At 37.6% G+C, this 20,501-nt stretch overlaps 2 protein-coding genes across 5 annotated transcripts; one reads left to right on the top strand and one right to left on the bottom strand.

Moving 5' to 3' along the window:
* The first annotated feature begins 94 nt into the window (after positions 1-94).
* Positions 95-11,293, top strand: LOC144521303 (ciliary microtubule-associated protein 3). 2 transcript variants are annotated; one of them, XM_078255829.1, is made up of 5 exons: positions 95-259; positions 7,882-7,980; positions 8,893-9,026; positions 9,099-9,216; positions 9,817-11,293. In XM_078255829.1, the coding sequence occupies exons 1-5, from the start codon at positions 110-112 to the stop codon at positions 9,880-9,882; spliced, it is 567 nt and encodes a 188-aa protein (XP_078111955.1). In that variant the 5' UTR covers positions 95-109; the 3' UTR covers positions 9,883-11,293. The 2 variants fall into 2 exon arrangements, with proteins under 2 accessions (XP_078111955.1, XP_078111956.1); XM_078255830.1 differs by lacking the exon at positions 95-259 and adding an exon at positions 6,413-6,755.
* Positions 9,994-19,561, bottom strand: taf8 (TAF8 RNA polymerase II, TATA box binding protein (TBP)-associated factor). 3 transcript variants are annotated; one of them, XM_078255828.1, is made up of 9 exons: positions 19,386-19,561; positions 16,703-16,757; positions 16,357-16,516; positions 13,166-13,264; positions 13,022-13,084; positions 12,743-12,867; positions 12,360-12,507; positions 11,723-11,865; positions 9,994-10,412 (listed from the first exon to the last, which is right to left on the bottom strand). In XM_078255828.1, the coding sequence occupies exons 2-9, from the start codon at positions 16,703-16,705 to the stop codon at positions 10,272-10,274; spliced, it is 882 nt and encodes a 293-aa protein (XP_078111954.1). In that variant the 5' UTR covers positions 16,706-16,757; positions 19,386-19,561; the 3' UTR covers positions 9,994-10,271. The 3 variants fall into 3 exon arrangements, with proteins under 3 accessions (XP_078111954.1, XP_078111951.1, XP_078111952.1); XM_078255825.1 differs by lacking the exon at positions 16,703-16,757; XM_078255826.1 differs by lacking the exons at positions 16,703-16,757; positions 19,386-19,561 and adding an exon at positions 19,180-19,379.
* Between the last annotated feature and the right edge of the window lie 940 nt (positions 19,562-20,501).

Below are 20,501 nucleotides of genomic sequence, written 5' to 3'. Positions count from 1 at the left end.
AACACGACGACGTCATGGCAGGTCGAGCCTGAGCTAACTGTGTGGTTGCGAAACTCTTCTTTTTTTGGTACAGTTTTCGCAAGTTTCTTGCCTACAAGTTGTTTCCGAAATGTCAGCAGCTCCTGTTCAGAGAGTATTTTTTGGCACCTCTCAGGAGAGGAAACTCTTTCCCCTCCACCATGCACCAGACCGGCTGGGAAACCAAATGGCTCGACAGCCAGCGCCACACATCGGCCCTGGCTGCTATGACAACCACGAGGTTCGTGTCTTTAATATCTGCGCCTGCCACACATAATTTTTTCAGAATAATTTGTCTTTGTCACTTATTTTGAAACGAAAGTCAATGGGTTTCACGCAAAGACTAGCTATATAGCTAAGGTCGTTTGCTTTATGATGATACGTGTAGCCATTACAAGCTAGGAGTAGACTACAAGTATGAAATTGTTGCGCCCCCCCGTAACGATTCCGACTTTTTTTTATATAACATTTGTCACTAATAGACATTTCCAGCGCAACGGTGAACGCAAGTTATCTGTCTCTCAAAACGCTCCATTCGGCATAGACATTTTTATGACATATTATGGAAAGTCATTAAACAGTCATAGGACTTCATGACTGTTTTATGTAATAATAAATGTCCTGTGTGGCCCTCAATCATATGCTGGCTCCCTAAAATGGCACCCAGTCATCAAAACTTTCAGTTACAAAAATCATGGTAGTGGAAAAAAGTCATATAGTTAGCCAAAAGTCATAAAAAACTCGAAAAAGTCATAGTATAATATGTTGGGGGGGAGGCACAAAAAGTCATAGTTGTCAAAAAAAGTAATAGCAAGTATGTCAAATAAAGTCACAAAAAGCATAGTATAGTATGTCGAAAAAAGTCATAGTATTATATGTCGAAAATGTGGTATAGCATGTAGTAAAAAGTCACAAAAAGTCATATAGTATATCGCAAAAAGTTGCAAATTGTCATTGTATAATATGTCAAAAAAGTCATAGCACTGTACTGTATAGTATGTTGAAAAGTAATAGTATATTATGTCGAAAAAAAGTCATAGTATAGTATGTCGAAAAAAGTGATAAAAAGCCATAGTATAGTATGGCGAAGAAAGTCATAGTATAGCACAGTATGTCGACAAAAGTCATTGTATAGTATGTCGAAAAAATTGATAAAAAAGTCATAGCATGTCCAAAAAAGCAATAGAATAGTATGTCCAAAAAAATCATAGTATATTATGTCCAAAAAAGTCATAGTATAGTAAGTATGTTGAAGAAAGTGCTAAAAAAGCTATACAAAAGTCATAGTATAGTATTTTGAAAAAAGTGATTAAAAAAAACCCATGCTATAGTATTTTGAAAAAAGTGATAAAAAAAAGCCATAATATAGCATGGCAAAATATTTTATAAAAATGCCATAATATATTATGTCCAAAAAAAGTGATAAAAAATGCCATAGTATATTATGTCCACCAAAAAAGTGATAAAAGAGTCATAGCATAGTATGTCTAAAAAAGTCATAGTATAGTATGTCGAAACAATTCATAGTAAAGTAGAAAACAAAAAGGGATAAAAAAGCCATAGTATATTATGTCCAAAAAAGTCATAGTATAGTATGTCCAAAAAAGTGATAAAAAAGTCATAGTATAGTATGCCAAAAATGGAAAAGCCACAGTAAAGTATTTCGAAAAAAGCCATAGTATAGTATGTCGAAAAAAGCCATAGTATAGTATTTCGAAAAAAAGTGATAAAAACGTCATAGCGTGGTATATCGAAAAAATTCATAGTAAAGTATGTCCAAAAATGGATAAAAAAGCTATAGTATAGTATGTCCAAAAAAGCCATAGTATATTATGTCCAAAAAAGTGATAAAAAAGCCATGGTAAAGTATGTCGAAAAACATATGTTGAAAAAAGTCATAGTAAAGTATGTCCAAAAAGGGATAAAAAAGCTATAGTATATTATGTCCAAAAAAGCCATAGTATAGTATGTCCAAAAAGTGATAAAAAAGCCAAAGTATAGTATGTCCAAAAAAGGTCATACATAAGTCATAGTATATGTCGAAAAAAGTTGTAATATAGTAGATTGAAAAAAGTCCCAAAATTTCATAGTATAGAATGTCAAAAAAGTCATGGCACTGTATAGTATGTTGAAAAAGTCACAAAAAAGTGTTAGTATAGTATGTCAAAAAGGATTTAAAAAGTCATAGTATAGTATGACGAAACAAGTGATAAAAAAGCCATAGCATAATATGTCCCAAAAAGTGATAAAAAAGCCATGGTAAAGTGTGTTGAAAAAAAGGTCCAGTTAGAGAAAATGTTTTTAAGCAAAGGTCCGGAAGATCATAATGTCTAACAATTTAGTGTTATATATATTTAAGTAGCCTAGTAATTGTATCAACATCTGAATGTAATCAATAACTGACCGTCAAATCAAATTAATTCAGTACAATTCAAAAACTTGTTGACAATATTTATTGTCACGTAACATAGAGCTGAACACATATGTAGACAAAAAGTCTTAGTGAATTTCCTAAAGACTGTGAATGCAACAAGGTAATTACACATGGTGTGTTAAAAACCTAACCTGATGAATTTCGCATCCTATCATGCTGTTTGTGTATCCAACCTCTAATTAGTCAGTCATTAGACATCATAATGTCCCTTAGCTGTTGATTGGTTGGGGGGCGGGAAAACACCTAGTGAAGGTTTGTGTGTGAGAGCAGTTCGTCGGTGCATCTCATGTCGCGACTCTCTAGGTATCCAGCCACCTCGGCTATGGGAGGAGGAAAAGACCGGAGAGAAGACGACAAGAAAACTCATAAAGCGTATATCGAAGTGCTTACGTTTTGCATAGACTTATGTAATACCCCTACTAATCGAGTGAAAGATAAAATTCCAGCCGCTGTTAATTAGGAGTTACAGTGCAGTGTGTTTACTGAAGGAGTCGTGTGTTTAGCCGCCAACTTAGCCACAAGCCACGCCGCCACTAGCTTGCATGAACTTCAGTAACGTTAGCTCAGATGCTAATCATCAGCGAGTTTTGTAGCTTTGGAGAAGACGACAGAGAACCAGGTAGCGCACTGGGTGACCAGGTAAAGCCCAGCTGCACCTCTGGCGACATCGTATGAGAGAGTCTCTTTTTACCGGACTGTTCGAGTGTTTACCTTTGACCAGCTCCGCCGACAACGACTGAGTCTAGTAGGCTACCGAGGTAACCTGAACATCAGCGGGGTGAGTAACCCATACAATCGCGGCCACATTCATCGGCCGACTTTTTCTGTGGCCCAACGCACGCCAGGCCTTCATCGGGGGCATAACTTGAGTGACATAACTGTAGGTGAGGGTGTTTAAAGTGCCGTTATTATACGTTTGCTGCTAGACTTAAGGGCAATAGGTTGAAAACTGCAACTGCTGCATTTGTTTTGGTGAAATTTTCCTGAGATTGGTAATTTGGCAGTTAGACTATTTTATTTTATTCCCATTGTCATTTCTGAGACCTATTTAGGTTTGTTTTAATTTACTAATTTTAAAGGTGCAGTAAAGTATATTTTGTAAAGGTATATTGTTTATATGGGTTTAATGGTGTAGTGCAAGTGAAATCATCCACACATTTACAGTGTTTTATTCTTATGCAAGTAGACAGTCACACACTCAACACATTTCTGACATACATTATAGAGAGCATTCACATTGAGTGTACGTAAACAAATCTGAGCGCTGTTCATAAGACCTGTAGGGCAGAATTGTTACAATTGTATGTCGGGAAAAGTCAAGGTACTGTAAAGTATGTTGAAAAAAAGTCATGGTATGTTGGAAAAAGTCACAAAAGTCATTGGATAGTCTGTCGAAAAATGTCAAAGTCATAGTATAGTATTACAAAATAAGTCATAGTATGTCGATTAAAAGTAATAGTATAGTATGTCGGATAAAGTCATAGTATTGTTTGCCAGAAGAAATCATAAAGTCATGGTATAATATTTCGGGAAAAGTAGTAGTATAGACTCTATTGTCATTCCACAAGCTTGTGTACAACGAAATTTGCTGTGCCGTACCTGAATATAAAAGTACAAAAGTAACAAATATACAAATAAATACTCTTAACATACACTCTAACATACACGCATGCAGTCATCCCAGTCAATAAATATATGAACAAGCATTTTAAAAGCATGTGAACAGCATTGCATTGGTTGTATTATTGCAAATATAGTTCATGACACCAAGGTAAGGAAATGTTTGATTTTTTTGATTTTTGAAGTTCAATGATGGCTCTTGGATAAAAGCTGTCCTTCAGTCTGTAGGTGTGAGCTTTGAGTGCTCTGTAACGCCTCCCAGTGGGTATCCGACAGAACAGGTGATAACGGGTGGGTCTTATCTGTCAGGATGTTGTTAGCTCTGCGGAGGCAGCGGGTCCTGAAGGTGTCCTCCAGAGAGGGCAGGGCGAGTCCAATAATTTTTCGGCAGTTTTTATGACTCTGGAGACTTTTCTGGTCGCCCTCTGTACAATTCCCATACCAGGAAGTTATAGTACGTTAGAAAAAAAGTAACAAAAGTGTAGTGTGTTGGAAAAAAGTCATTGTATAGTATGTTAGAAAAAAGTAATAGTATATAGTATGTTGAAAAAGTCATAGTATAGTATGTCGAAAAAAGTCATGGTAAAAAGTCATAAAGTTTAAAAAAAAATCCATAGTACTGTATAGTATGTTGAACAAAAAAAGCAATAAAAAGTAATGGTATAGTATGTCGAAAATAAGTCGTATATTTCTAAAGTATAGTATGTTAAATTAAAGTATACTGTGGAAAAAGCTCAGTATTTAGAAAAGTCACAAAGTCATGGTAAAGTATGTCTAAAAATAGTCATAGATTACATTAAAAAAGTCATAGTATAGATTGTTGAAAAGGTATAGTTTAGTATTTCGAAAAAAGTCAAAGTATAGTATGTCGAAAAGGTATAGTATGGATTGTCGAAAAAAAGAAATAGTGTAGTATGTTCAAAAAAGTAAGTGTAGTATGTCGGAAAAAATTAATAGTGTATGTCGAAAAAAGTCATAGTATACATTGAAAAAAGTTGCAAAAAAATCAGTGTACTATGTCAAAGTCATAGTATAGCATGTTGAAAAAAAAGTCACAAAGTCATAGTATGTTGAAAAGTTGTCAAAAGTCATGGTATTGTATAGTATGTTGGGAAAAAAGTAATAATATGTTGGAAAAAGTCAGTCATAGTATAGTATGTCGTAAAAAAAAAAAAAAAAGTCATGGTACTTAGGCCTGTCGCGATAGTCAATAAATCAATTAATCGCATGATAAATAAAAATGAGCTCGATCATTTTTCCGGCCCCGATAATTTCCATTTGCGTGCTTGTTTTCCTCTGCCGCCACAGTATCAGAAATAGGGCAGACGCACAACAGGGTTTCCGCTACGTACATGTAGCAGCAGCGCACCGCCGCTCCTTCAGCTGTTAATGAAAAGTCCTAAAGTCGTAATTACACGACTCTGCAGAGCCGTCTGCTCTAGCTACTGAACCCCTCTGCCACGGCCCCTTAGGGTGAGCAACTGGAACAGTGACAGGACGTCATCACTCGCAAAGTCATGGCAACCAAATAAACAGGGTGAGTACACTTGTCACTCAATCTTAGGCAAAGTCGCGACATGAAATCCGCACTCACGCGGTTGCTGTGAAATATGACAGCTAGGCCTGTCACGATAACAAATTTTGCTGGACGATAAATTGTCCCAGAAATGATTGCGATAAAGGATAATATTGTCGTTCCGAGACCATTTTCATCTAATATAATGACACACACACGCCAGCCACCATGTCACTTCTGTTTACTGATAGCTAGCGTTTACCTCAGGCTAATTCATTAGCTAGTAAGTGGCGATTTTTGACAAGCAGGTAACGGAGTCTCAGTTCACCGTCCGGGAGCCTCTTTGACACACTGACAGCTGTAGGTTAATGTTCTGTGCATTGTCGGACACGTGCAGCCCATTCCTGAAACCGCTTTCGAGACTGACTGACAAGTACAAAGCAGCCCGTGGCGTTTATCCGAGCCTGTCTCCACCGCCTCCACTTGCAGGTTGTCAACTGTGTGGTTTGGAATGAAAGGGAGAAAACGCAGAGTAACACGGTGGCTATCGCTTATACTTCTTTTTTTGACGGCGCCTTAACCGCAAAGTGCTGCGGGAAACCCTGCTTCAACTCTCAACCCATCTCTCTCTCTCTCTCTCTCTCTCTCCCAGGAGTCCTTCCTCCCTAGAGAAAGACCATGCGACTGACAAGAGGATTCACTCCTCGTTACGCTAAGGAACCGAGAGTGGCCATCCAGTCTCTTTGGTAGAGAGACGAGGAAAACGAAAGCATGAAAATTATCAAGCTAATTTCTTTTTATCGTGCGATTAATTGATTTATTATCGCGACAGGCCTAATGACAGCTACAGTTTATTGGAAAATAGCATTGTGGACACTGAAGTTGATTAATTTACTGTTTATCAGAGCCCAGATGAGACAAGAAGCTAACGTTAGCGAACGCTGCGGTGCCTCTGACTCCCGTTAGCATGTCGGACTCTTCCGAGTCCGACATGCTGTATTAACGTTACTGTAGCTAGTAGCTGGATTAAACACGGTTAAAATGCTGACAGCTAACGCTAAACGGTGTAAAGTTTGACTGTTTTACTGTAGAGGATTCAACACCGGTATGTAACAATCTGCAGCTGCTGTTGGAGAAACAACACAGCCGGTGCGTTCAATGAAACTGGTAAACTACAGTCTCGTGATGCATTTGAAGTTATTGTAATTGTCCGTTTCCCATCTGGTGGTTGTTTTTGTCGTTCAACAGCAATTTACTAGTGAAATAAGTTATTGTTATACATTATTGTTAAATCATTTAATTTTGACCATATGGCCTTAGCAATAAACAAGCCGTTCTTTAATGTCACCAACTGTTGTTTAGTACCTTTTTTTTCTTTTCTTTTTTTACTTTCTTAAAAAGTATGTATGCGATTAATTAATCAGAGTATGTAATTAATTAGATTACATTTTTTGATAGATAGATATGGGCTGTCTATCTAAAAAGTAAAAAAGTCAGTGCGTCATAGTACTGTATAGTATGTCAAAGTCGTATAGTATTTCTAAAGTCAAAATGTTATGTTATGTTGAAAAAAATAAAAGTATACTATGTCAAAAAAGGTCAGTATTTTTGAAAAGTCACAGTCATAGTATTTCAAAAAGATAGTGTAGTATGTTAAAAAAAAAAAAAAAAGTCGTATAGTATTTCGAAAAAAATCAAATTATAGTATGTCGAAAAGGTATAGTATGGATTGTCCAAAAAAATAGTGTAGTATGTTGAAAAAAGTCATAGTACTTAGAATGTTGAAAAAAGTAATACAAAATAATAGTATGTCGAAAAAAAGTCAATAGTATACATTGAAAAAAAGTTGCAAAAAATCATAGTATAGTATGTTGAAAAAGTCATAGTATAGTATTTCGAAAAAAAGTCATAGTACTTTATAGTATGTTGAAAAAAAGTCCTAGTATGTCAAAGAAAGTCATGCTAGTATACATTGAAAAGTCATAGTATACATTGAAAAAAGTCACAAAAAAATCATAGTATAGTATGTCGAAAAAAGTCATAAGTCATACTATAGCATGTTGAAAGTCATAAAAACAGGTCATATTGTAGTATGTTGAAAATAGTATAATATTGTTGGGAAAATGCCATATGCCAATGTCATATGCTGGCTCCTAAAATGGCACTCAGTCCTCAGTGAAGTTTAAATTGAAAATGGTCTCCCCCTCAATGTTAAATTGGTGATTACAGCCCTGTGTCATGTTGTGTTATGTTGTATGATTATAACTAAAAGAGGTCTTCATTTCCTTTGCAGTTTGGCACCATACTCTACGACTTACAGAGGACACCGGGGAGCAAGAAAGGATATGGTCTCTCTGCGAGGACTGCAGCACGCTTTCCGCCCTGTAGCAAGGTACACCAAGCACATTCAACTTAAATGATCAGTGGAGCTGTTTATTTGTCTACTCGTCCTGTGAAACAGCTGTATAATATCGTCTTAAGGGCACTTTCCAGAGCTTGGTTGTCCCCAGCTTTGACTTTTTTTTAATAGAATTTTTAAAAAAACATTACAAACTGATGGTGTGAGGTTAGGAAGAAGTGAGCATTTACCAGGTCGCAAAGGGTCTGATGAAAGATACTATTTTGTTGCATCATGGGAATTTGTTTTATTTTTGGAGCTTGACCCATGAAAGGGAATAAATGAGTGGTGGAGGAAGTCTTCAGATCATTTACTAACAGTACTAAGTTAAGTGTTATTTAAGTAAAGTGTCAGTATTATTAGGAAAATGTATGTATCAAAAGTAAAAGTACTCAATGCAGAAAAATGTCCCCTGACTGTTTTACTTTTATATATTGTATCATTAGATTATTAGATACACATTAATATGTAAAAGCAGGCTTTTACTGTTGTTGGTTGAGGTGGAGCTCATTTTTAAATGTTTTGTATAAAATGGCAAATGATTTTCATTATAGATCAATCTTCTTTTAAAGTGATGCCTTCCCAATGTTTGTTTTGACCATCCAACAGTACAAAATTCTAAATGATTACAAATAATTGACTAATCGTTTCAGCTGTACTTGTTTTTACTGTTGGATAGTTTAATTGGTACAAAGCATCATATTTTAAAAGCTCTTGATTTGTATGTAAAAAATCTTAATGTGTAAAGTATAGATGTACTAAGATCAGAACATAACCACTACTGCTTTGATATGACCTTATTTTTTTCTTCTTTTAAATCTGCCTCTTGTGAGTTGCAAGTGCTAAATGGCAGGAATACCTCTTCATGTCAAGTTTATTTTAATTAGTTACAATTTTTATCCCCAGACAGCGACGCCCTCCCCACAGCAGTACCAGCAGGATCAAAGCCGGTCCAGAGTCCCCCCTCCCGGCAAAACACCTTTCAACTCAACCAGAGAGAGGTTCAGAAGCATGTCCTGTACAGCGGAGGACAGCCCAGGGTGAGACAGAGACACACAGCTCCAATGTAACAGTGCGGGACTGAGCTGACACGTGGTCATTTTGTGATACAGGCCTGGGACCTACGCTCACGATGCAGTGACAAACAGGAAAGTGAGCTGGCCGATGTGCTTCGGGAACCCAGACTGGTCCAGACTGCCTCAGACGCAGAAGAAGTCACTCAGGGTGAAGGTAAGGTTTGAACTCCAAAACGTAAAACAGACTGAACGAGGCAGTCGGTTCTTGCAAACCCATTTCTTTTATTTATTCATTTAGCTGAAGAAGTAGGAGAATTGTCTCAACCCATAAAGGAACCCTTTAGTTGATCTGAAACATTTGAAATTCTGAATCACCAAGTTTGTAGATATACTTGACTGGATAAGAAGGGCATGAAAGATTGTAATCTGGAAAGTAACTAAAGCTGTCAGATAAATGTAGTCGTGAATGAGTAGAAGTAGCATAAAATGGGAATACTCAAGTAAAGCACCTCAAATTTGTACTTAAGAGTGCTTGAGTGAACGTACTGTTACTTTATACCACTTTCTATACAGAAACGTGCGATCAGTCTTCTCATGAAAGCCAATAAGTGTTTCCCAAAATGTCGAGGAGTTCTGTAAAAAAAAGTTAATGTGCAGATAAAAATGCATGTTTTGTTAACGATCCCAAATTCTGCACCAAACTTACACACAGCTGCTGCTAAATAATTGCACTATTTTCCATAGGAATTGTATTTGGTTGGATATATTCATCATGTTAAGCAACACATCTAATGCTCTTTTCGTTTTCCTTCAGCTAAACAAAGAAAATGAGTTCCTGAAGCACAGAAGCAAGGTGGCATACCTGAGTTTGTACTATTAACTCTAAAGCTGATGGATGAAATTCCAACCGCGATACTGACGTGAAAATGGTGCCTTTGTCAAATTATTTACAGACATTTCCTGGATTGTCAGAAGAAAAGTTAGATATCTCAGAGTAAAAAAACAAACAACTAATTATCTTTATTCACAAAATGACTGACTGATTTCTGTTCTTACCAAGTTGGTGCTTGCTGAAACGTAACGCAACAAAAAAAAAAAAAAAAGTTGTCTCTTCAAAAGAAGTCAGTCAATATACAAAAAACCAACAGCGGGGCTGGTCCCAGGCGCTTCAACGCCGTGCCCCTCTCCTCTCCTCTCTGGGGAGGGAATCACTGCACTGCTGAAAGCGCCAACCACTGTGGCAAGTGTGTCTGTTGGTTCATATCGGTTTCATTTCTTCCTCCTCACTTTGGGTTTCTTGACCGGCCGAAGGTACGGGTTGTCGATCACGTTGTCCTCGCTGGCCTTTGCGGAGGGAACAACGCCACTGGGAGGAAGCATGGAGTTCTCTTTGTCACCTCCTGGATCATCCTGAGTGAGGGAAACAGATGCATTAAGTGACAGCAATCATTGAACACTACATACTTGCACATGACATTTAAAAAGAATAATTTGACATGCATTTATTTGCTTTTCTTCAAGATTGATACAACTCTCATGTCTGTGGGTTGAGTATAGCATGAGAGCCAGCAGGCTTAGCGTAGCTTAGCATAAAGACTGGAAATGGGGAAACAGCTAGTCTGGCTCTAAAGTAATATCAGTACAGCAGTGGAAGTCACTGCTCCCGACAAAGAAATAGTAACAGCATGCAACGCCAGGAAATGTATGACTTAAATAAGTGAGATATATGATGAGTTAATGAGCAGGCTTCAGAGGTTCAGGAAGGTTTTTTTTTTTTACTTTGTCAAGAGCCAGGCTAGCTGTTTCCAGTCTGTATGCTAAGCTAAACTACTCCTGGCTCTAGCGACATTCAAACGGATAATGAAGTAGTATCAATCGTCTCATCCAACTCTCGGCAATAAAGTGAACAAGCTTATTTCACAAAATGTCTATTGCTTTAAATGGTTTTAGAAAAGGCTAATTGGATTCTTTAAACTCACATTTACTTGGCAGTACCATGGCTTCCTGGAGCACTACTTAATTTGGAAACTTGCATTTTAATATACAAAAGCCCTGTTATGAACATCTGCAGTGGGTTTTGAGTTCCAGGAATATGGATCCCAGTATTTCCTTGAAATTTTTACTAAAAACCTGCTCCCAGTTCCTGGGGAAATTACCCACAGGAAGACAGGATTGATTTGTTTGTTGTTTTTTAGCATCTGTGTGTTCATGTACTGAAACAAAGATGCCTTCTCCAAACCTCATTGATTCTATTGATGTTCAAACTTATTAATAAAATTGGATCAACCTTCTGCTGAGCTGCGAGGGATATTCTTTCTTTTCCACTTCAACCAGTAATGATCTCAGGTCAGCACTAACATGGTCATACACTGTACATTTACAAATAAATGTCTCTGGATACAAATTATTAAACCAATTCCCAGTAATACTGACATTTAAATTCCTGGCACACAAACCTACTGAAGATCTTCATAATAGAGCTTCTGTATATTCTACATGACATTTTCCAAAGCCAACCTAAATAGAGCTCCTGGAGGTTTGATACTTGGTACTGATAAGTAAATCAGAGTTTAAAGAATCAAAATGAGTCTTTCTGAATTAATGTGCACAAATGTGTGGAAACAGTGGCCAAGCCCCAGGACGTAATCTCTGGGAACTCAGAGAGAGACCCAGACGGTAGAAAAACACACACTATATCAGACACTGTAGTAAAGACTTACATTGAGGAGGTTCCCTGCTGCGTTCTCACTGTCTGTCTGGTCGTCCTGCTCCGAGGAGTCTGTCTCCTCCAGAGTCTGCAATTCCAGTTCCGAGGGCAGGAGGGCACTGAGATATGGGATGCTGCTTGGTTGTGCTGCGATCACTGGAAACACACTCACAGGGATTAAAACTCATAAATAAAACATGCTTTCAGTAGTTGGACAGACATGCAGGCACACAGGGAACAAGACAGACTTGAATGTGTAAACAATAGGGGTGTGCAAAAAAAATCGATTCTTTTTTTTTAAATAAATTGTATGTCTACTGCAATCACATGATAGATACTTTATTGATGAAATTCAAAGTCCCAGTATCACACACACATCATAACAGGATGTTAAAATCCACAAATCCACATGAATAATATGGAAAATAAAAGATACTAAATAAAAAATCCACATGAATGTACTAAGCTTACATACATGGGAAAAGTAACTACGTGTACATACTGTGAATCTATTTTGAATCGATATTGAATCAAATTGTGAGCCTAAAAATCGTAATTGAATCGTGACATTTTCTGAATCGTACACCCCTAGTAAACAACATCTTACGACCGCTTTTATAAATAAATGTCCACTTGGTGGAATCACTCACATGGGAAGGCAGTGATGTCGTCTTTGAAGAGGCTCTGAGTTTCTCCTGTCTTGGCCATGAAGCGTGTGAGCGCTCGCTCCACGTCTCTCTTCTGACTTGCTGCCTTCTCTCTCACCACTTGGTAGTCTGACACAGGCTCCCTGAACGTCTAAGGGCACAAAGGAAAACACACCTCACACACACTTCCCTTTCTGAATTTCATATGTTACACATAATGAACGGCTTGCTGATTCATGCCAGGACTGCAGTGGAGAAACTGAAGGGTGTTTCCATGTCATTCAGGGAGATTACATCTTATCTTGACATATAATATTACCAATTAGAACATTAGTTCCCGGTTTGGTTAAGGATCTCTAAAACTACCAAGAAAAGTTCTGACTCACGGGTGTCTTGATGTACGTGTGAGGGTCCGGGAACTCTGGGAAGTGGCTGGGGATGTAAGCCGGATGTGTGCGTTTCTGTCCGGCCGACAGGGCTTTGGGAGTCACAGGTGCGTTCGTCACTGGAGCTGAAATTTATAAAATCCAATCACCAAGAAAAAAAGAAGTTCACATCTATGTCAATTTTTTTTTCAGTTATCGAACCAATGTAGAAAGTGAAACTACCATTACTAGTCTATTTCGTAATCCATACCAACAGTGGAAAGCAGAGTGCCTACTTACGGGCAGTTATAACCATCCTCTGTGATCTCTTGGCATACACAGGCAGGGTGTCGGCATTGAAACCTGCAGTGACACAAACAGATCAAATGATGTCCTCTGTGTTAGCCAGGCTTCAGTGATACGTTGGCGTCCTCCCGTACTCACCCATTTCAATGAGTGTGACCACTGTATCTGCCAGGGTTGGGACGCTTCTGGCTGTGTGTTCACAATAAGCTTTAGCACACCGACCTATTTCGGTTATATCTGTAAAAGAGGCAAAAGAAACTCTGGGATTTAGAAAATAACGTGGAAGTTCACGGTGCCGACACACCTGAACTCAGGGCATCTACCAATCCGGTACCCGTTGTGCATGGCTCTTGTCTCCTTGTCTTGATAAGATGTAATGTCAGTCCTGATTTTCTGAAACACTCTCCTTCATGCCTTCTTAAACGTATATAATAAAACTATTTTGACCCTGCAATATCTCATTCTGAATGTGTATTATTAGAAAAACTAAACAGAATATTTTTTATCAACAGCTCTAGTTTCACAGTAAAGGCATACCACCGCTTTCACATTAAAATGCAATAATACATTGACGCATATGCAGGAAGTGATGTATCAGCTGCAGCTACAATGTTCAAACTATATCTACCATAGGTGTGATTGGCAAAGGACAAAAATGCAGGAAAATATACACACACCCCCCCTCCCCCCACTAGAAGGCTTAGACTTACTGAATGCATCTGCCAGACTGTTAACCTGCATACTCAGCACACGTTCTTTATGAGATGTGTAATAGTACCGTTGATGGGTGATTTAGCAAATAGCACTTTAGGTTGTAGGTTTTTAGGCAAAAATGAAAACTCTTTAAACTGATTTTTATCTATCTGAATGTTTTCTTCACTCTGTCTGGAACAACAACTAACAGTGGCTAACACCATACTATTTGAGAATATACAGATTTTTGTTGGTTTCTCCAAATACCTGAGGAAAAATGTCATTAGCGCCACATAATAAAATTAACTGTTTAGTTGAAAAGGAAGGTACAGAAATTGTGGCCATATGTGTGTATATAAAAATTCACATGATGTTTTTATGAAATTATATGTTTTACTACATGTATGTTCCGGGTCAAAATTGAAAAATCACTTTTTTAGCGTTTTTTTTCTGGCAATTTTTAAAAATGTTTTTGTCAAAAAAAGTTTTCTTTATTCATGGTCAATAAACCGATTTTATATGACATTATACCTCATTTTGTTTAGGTAAAAAAAGCAGAAATTATGAATTATTTTGACAAGTGGATCACAGACTGGTGTATGTTAAAGTTTAAGTTAAAGTCAGGATACTGTTTTAAAACCATTTACATTTTTTTTTCAAATGCTATAAAATTGAATGAATGAATTCAATTTGTGTACAGATGGTGAAATAATATAAGCAGTACCTTATGTAACTATGTTACTAATGTTAAAGAGCACACGTTTATAACAAATGTACACATACTGTCTGTTTATGCCGTTTGTATGCTGTCATTATCTACAGTATGTTGTTCTTTGTTGTCACTGTCCATCTGTTCGATTGTCCGTGTTTCTCTCCGTTGACACTGTACATTCAATATTGTCTGTCTGGTTCTCCATCTTTTCATCAGTTTTAACTCTCTAACTTATAATTTTAATGTTTTTTATGGCTGTCTGTGATTATACTTCAGGGTTTTTCCTTGCTCGCAATTGGTCTTTGGGGGAACACATAAAGTAGGGGGGTACAGGGGTCCTCCCCCAGGAAATTTTGAAGGTAAAAGACTTCAATTCCTGCATTCTGATACATTTTTAGGCAACAATTTATGGTAAAAATGTCTATATTTATTGCAAGGAAATCACAAAATTCTGGTGGCAGGTAACAATTCAAAATACAAAATATAATGGAATATTATTATATTCAGTAGTCCAGTAAGGGGGCTTTCACATCTGGGACGTGGGCCGGATACGACAAAACTTGACCCCAAAGTCCAGTTGTTTAACTAGCATGAACAGGGCTTCATGGTAACTTTTTTCCCCCAAGGAGCATCTTTTGCTCCCAAGTTGAAAAATGTAGGATTGACTTAGGCTACTTAATCAGTGATGTTGAATATAGCCTACAGTGTAACGGACCACCACAGTTCATGTATACATGTGAACCGCGGATTAATTGCAGAGTTTAAACACTCATAGTGTAAAACTAAACACTACATGAATGGGGCACAGCAGAAAGACGGAGCAGAGCGACGCTGCTTGTTCAGGGTTTTCATGTGTACTCCTATAGGCCTACACTTCGCATCAGGCGTTAAAACCAACTGTACCGAATTAGACTACTATTTAACGCGATAACGAAACGTTTCTCAATTTAATGCTGATGCCGTCAGACGGCCGCGCGGACAGACAGCAGTCGGAGTTCCGGCGGAGCTCTGCGCCCGTCAGCAGCAGGTCCGGCATTTGCCAGAAATGCCAGATGGCCAATCCGCCCCTGCCGCCGATCACTTGGTAGCGTTGGTCAGCTGTCAGCTTACGCCAGCTAGCTTCTGTTAGCTTCCACCGACGGACGGCTCGCCCAGCACATCTGTTCGCTGTAAAGCTCCTTTAGCCATGTTTCCCAGCTCAACGTTAAGTTAGTGTGGGCCACTACCTCTCTGCACTGCCGAAAATGGTGCTCCTAAAATATTCCGCACTGCAACTTCTCAACGTCATCTGCTACGTCGCTTCAGCTTGCATTGCCAACATAAAATAAAAATATTGTCCCGTTGTCGGCTTCAGCTAAGAAGATAGTTCGCCCCCACACGTCCAAAAGTCTTATTCAGATAACCTTCCGCAACGATTTCAGGCTCTTTGGTGGAACTCTGCTTTGAATGAAGTCTTTGTGACAAATTAATGGACCACTTGCGGAGTGATATGAATCAGAGGCACAAAAAACGTTGACAGCAGTGACCGGTCATTGTGTTTACCGGAAGAATCACACCCCTGATCTACACAGAATCTTCATCGCCCTGCTGACATGATTAAAGATCTACCACCCATCGGCAGAGGGAAGAGCCAGAGCAGGACAAAACAACAAGATGGCAGTGCCCGTATCCGGGATATTTTGGCTTCACTTTTGTAGAGTGTGAGAAAGTGGAGATGCATAGTCCATCTTTTTTTTTTTATTTATTTATTTATTTTTTTTTTTTTTACAGTCTATGCTTTGAGGACTAAACTGATAAAAGACTGTTTCACAAAACCAATTGGTGAATAAAGCATTGTGCCCTTTAATTTTAACACACAAATATTAAAATATGCAGCTCTGAGGAAAATGAACAAGGGCACATCTACTTTAGGAATGATACATACAGCTCTGCATCATCTCAGTGAGTGTCTCCACTGCTGCCTTCTCCGCGCTCTCGAAGCCACACTCTGTCAGGAGGGCACTGACAACAACCTGCAGGGTGCGACGTCGGGCCAGGTGGTAGTTCTCTGCAGGGCTGGTAGCTGCTTTACCACTACTCCCACGCTGAAAAACACACATGAAAAAATATAGTAGGTGAGACAAAATGCATTAGAACAGTAAACAATAATAACCAGAATAAACAGGCTCATTACAGCATGAAACACACAAACATAACATTGAGTATGAAGGTACAAAGCTCTTACAACAATCAAATGAATTGAGAATATAAAAACATTAACACAGTATTACCATTTAGGCTACGTAAAAGGCTTGCATCTCCTATTTGGCCGAGTTACGAGAAACTCTTAAAAACAAGGGGTGTGTCAGTTTTTGGTCTAACAGTAATTCAGTATTTTATTTACGTCACGAGACCTTCTCACAATAAGTCAAATGCTGGAGTGAATGTGCCTCATCGTGTCAGCCTTTACTAGTTGACAGTGGTGGAAGAAGTACTCTGATCCTTTACTTAAAGGGGCTCTAAGCGATGGGATGCGTTTTTTAGGCCACAACATTTTTTGTCACATACAGCAAATCTCTCCTCACTATCAGCTAGCTGCCTGTCCCCTGAACACACTGTAAAAAAAACAAAAAACAACGCGGTCTCTGTAGACAGCCCAGGCTCCACAAACGGCAACAAAAACAAACTGGCCAACCTGCACCGCCAAACATAACAAAGAGTGTTCCAGCCAATAACCGACAAGAAGGATTTGGGGGTGGGGGTTAGTGCCATGGATGTATTAGTGCGCGGAAGGGATGAGGAGGAGGGAGGGGCGAGCTTGTTTGACAATACTTCGAACGTCAACAAGAAGTAAAGTCACCCAACATTGCTTAGAGCACCTTTAAGTAAAAGCACTGATTTAAAATGTAAGTAAAAGCACATAAGTATTATCAGTAAAATGTACTTAAAGTATGAAACAAGTAATGACAACAAAGCCGACGGCTTTGTTGTCATTACTTAGAATTCCTCATGGGGGCGACAGAAACTATGCACTATATCTTTAACATTTTTTTATTCCTCTTTTTATTATTTTATTTACTGTTTTTTCACAAGTTAAATGCTGGAATAATGTTGCATATTACAGATTCTTTACAGAAATATCCTATTTTCAGTGGACCATTTTATTTTATTATTTTAAAAATGTTATTTAACATGATCATAGAAAGTGCAATATGTAGATGCTGCTGTTGTAATACATTTCTGTCCATGCTTATTAAAAGAAAAACACTTATTGCTGGCAATTCATATCTATGTTCTCATCCTTGCATAATTGCAATATCTGGAAGAAAAATCGCAATTATTAACAATATTTTCCTATAAAATCATCATATGTTTGTAGCGTTGCGGTCCTGTAAGAATCACGTATCGCTAAAAACATTTAAAACTCTTCATGGTGTCAGAAAAACAGCCCTGTTTTCAGCTTTGTGACAATGCATTTTCCAGCTGATCCAGGAGGCTTTTTAAAGACTTTATTTAGCTTGAGAAGAGGGAGATTTTTCTCAACCTATAAAAAGGAACACTTCATCCTTCAGTTTATCACAAACATTCAACATTAACACATTTGGAGATACATGGTTTTCACTGGACAGCATAGGGGATGGAAAACTGCCATCTGAAAAGTAACTAAAGCTGTCAGTGGAATAAAAAGTACAATATTTGCCTCCAAGATGTTGTGGAGTAGAAGTATAACGTTCCATTAAAAGGGAAATACTCATAAAAAAGTACAAGCAGCTCAAATTTGATGACAGTACTTGAGTAAATGTATTTGGTTACATTCCATCTTTCACATTATTTTATTATTATTATAGAATATTATATTATTTTGTTTTTTATCACCAACATGTAATGTTATAGTTGGTCAATGTGGAGCCAATTTTAGATAGCATATAATTCTGTATGTAAACAGTAGGACTGCACAATTAACCACAGTTTTATCGAAATCGCAATATGGACTATTGGAATAACCAAATCACAGGGGGCGCAATATTTGTTAATGGCAAAAATTTGTGTCAAACTATACTGAATGAAGTATTGTGGTTCTGCAGAGACAGCCCGGGCCTACAAATCCTGTCCTACAGAATAATAAAACATAAGAAAACATATTTGTTTGGTACAGATCCTCGCAAAAAACAAAACTCACACTAATCATTGTAATTTTTACAATGAAAATGAGAATAACGATACAAAAAGAATGATTCCCTCCAATGTCGTGAATCATATCGCAATATCAGTCAAAAATAATCGCAATGAGATATTTTCCTCATATCGTGCAGCCATAGTAAACAATAATTATAGCTAAGTGTTAAATAAATGTAGTGGAGTAAAAAGCACAATAATTCCATATGAAATGTATTGTTTAAAGTAGCATAATATGGAAATACTCAACTACAAGTCTGTTAACATTATACAGTACTTGAGTAAATGTACCTTCCGCCACTGCTAATTGACAGGCTGCATTTACAGCAGCACATGTAGCTACGCATTAGCAGGTGTAACGTTAGGGTTAACAAATACAGACAAATAAAACACAAACGTATTACACATTGCAGGCTATTCATATTGTTAGCGGGTAACTGCGGTTATAGTCTGTACAGAAATATGACCACGACATGCAAATTAAGCTAGCTAACACATACTAACATTTGTCCAGACGGGTAAATAATCATTCAATAACGTTAGCATTTACAGACAAATTAACTAACGTTATATAAACGATGAAGTAGCTAACCTTGTCGTCTGTGATAAAGTACAGCAGGCTCATTGTGGCTTCAAGAGTAATTATTTAAATTACTCCTTGAGACACATTCAGTACAGACGAGTCTCTTCCAACTGACTGCCAACAGTTAGCTAAACACTGCGAACCTACGGATAAGTTAGCTAACGTTAGCCTACAACCTGCTAATGACGGGAGAAGAAAACCGTCTCTTAACATACCCCTCCTTCATTCAAGGAACCTCTAGATGCAACCACAGGATCCGCCATAAGTGATTATTTGTACTCTGCTCTTTGGAGTAAACTAATTTAACTCTGTAGTGAAAAAAACGTAATTTTTCCGACGGCCGTTTTAGCCGCCATTAGTAAACACGGTGTGAATTTATGTCGTCGTTTCCGTCACTGGGGCGGAAGTCAAAATTAACCCGCACTTTATTTATTACCGCTTTCTAGTGGTTGTATGTAGAATTACACCTGCTACATTTTCAAGAAGTCAATCAAAATATGGATTTTCATCACTGAATGTATCGATAGACTTGTTGTGACAGTAATGAAACGTACTTTTACTCCAGTACTGTACTTTTACATTTGAAGTACTTGTACTTTCCTTGAGTATTTCCATTTGATGCAACTTTATACTTCTACTCCACTACATCTTAGTTAGAGGCAAATGTTGTACTTTGTACTCCACTAAATTTGTCTGACAGCTTTATTACTATGTACTTTGCATTGCTGTAGATTAAACTTTAAACAATATAAAGTAGTTATAAATAGTAATAGAATCAGTGCAACCTTAAACAAATGTAATGCAGTAAAATACAACATAAACAATAATGCAGCAGTATTAAAAACCATCATATATAATAGTTAAACACATACAGGGAGAATTTGCTTCTGAAGAATGAGTGCTTTTAAAACATTAAGTAGCCAACATTTTTGTTATGATACTTACCTACTTTTATTTAAGTAAGGTTTTGAATGCAGGACCTGGAGTATTTTTACTGTGTGGCATTACTACTTTTACTTAAGTAAAGGATTAGAACACTTCTTTCCAAACCTGCTTGTGAGAGATGCTGGTGCTAAGAAACAGCATACAATGAGAGGGGGGGGGGAATGAATATTGCACAGATATGAATATGCAGATGCCTTTCCTCTCATTAGTAACATACGTCGGAAAACACGTGGCAATATCAGTGCACATGATTTTATTCTTATGTTGTTACTTTTCAACATCATGGGCAATATTACTTTTCTATTTTAGTTTACTTATTCGTTTCAAATATTTTTATTATTATGAAGCTTAATTTCAAAAATCAAGTTACAAAATTGTTATTACAG

The sequence above is a fragment of the Sander vitreus genome, chromosome 7, assembly GCF_031162955.1.
Source record: "Sander vitreus isolate 19-12246 chromosome 7, sanVit1, whole genome shotgun sequence".
Lineage (NCBI taxonomy): Eukaryota > Metazoa > Chordata > Actinopteri > Perciformes > Percidae > Sander > Sander vitreus.
The sequence above is the reverse complement of the archived record's forward strand: the minus strand, read 5'-3'. Positions and strand labels throughout refer to the sequence as shown.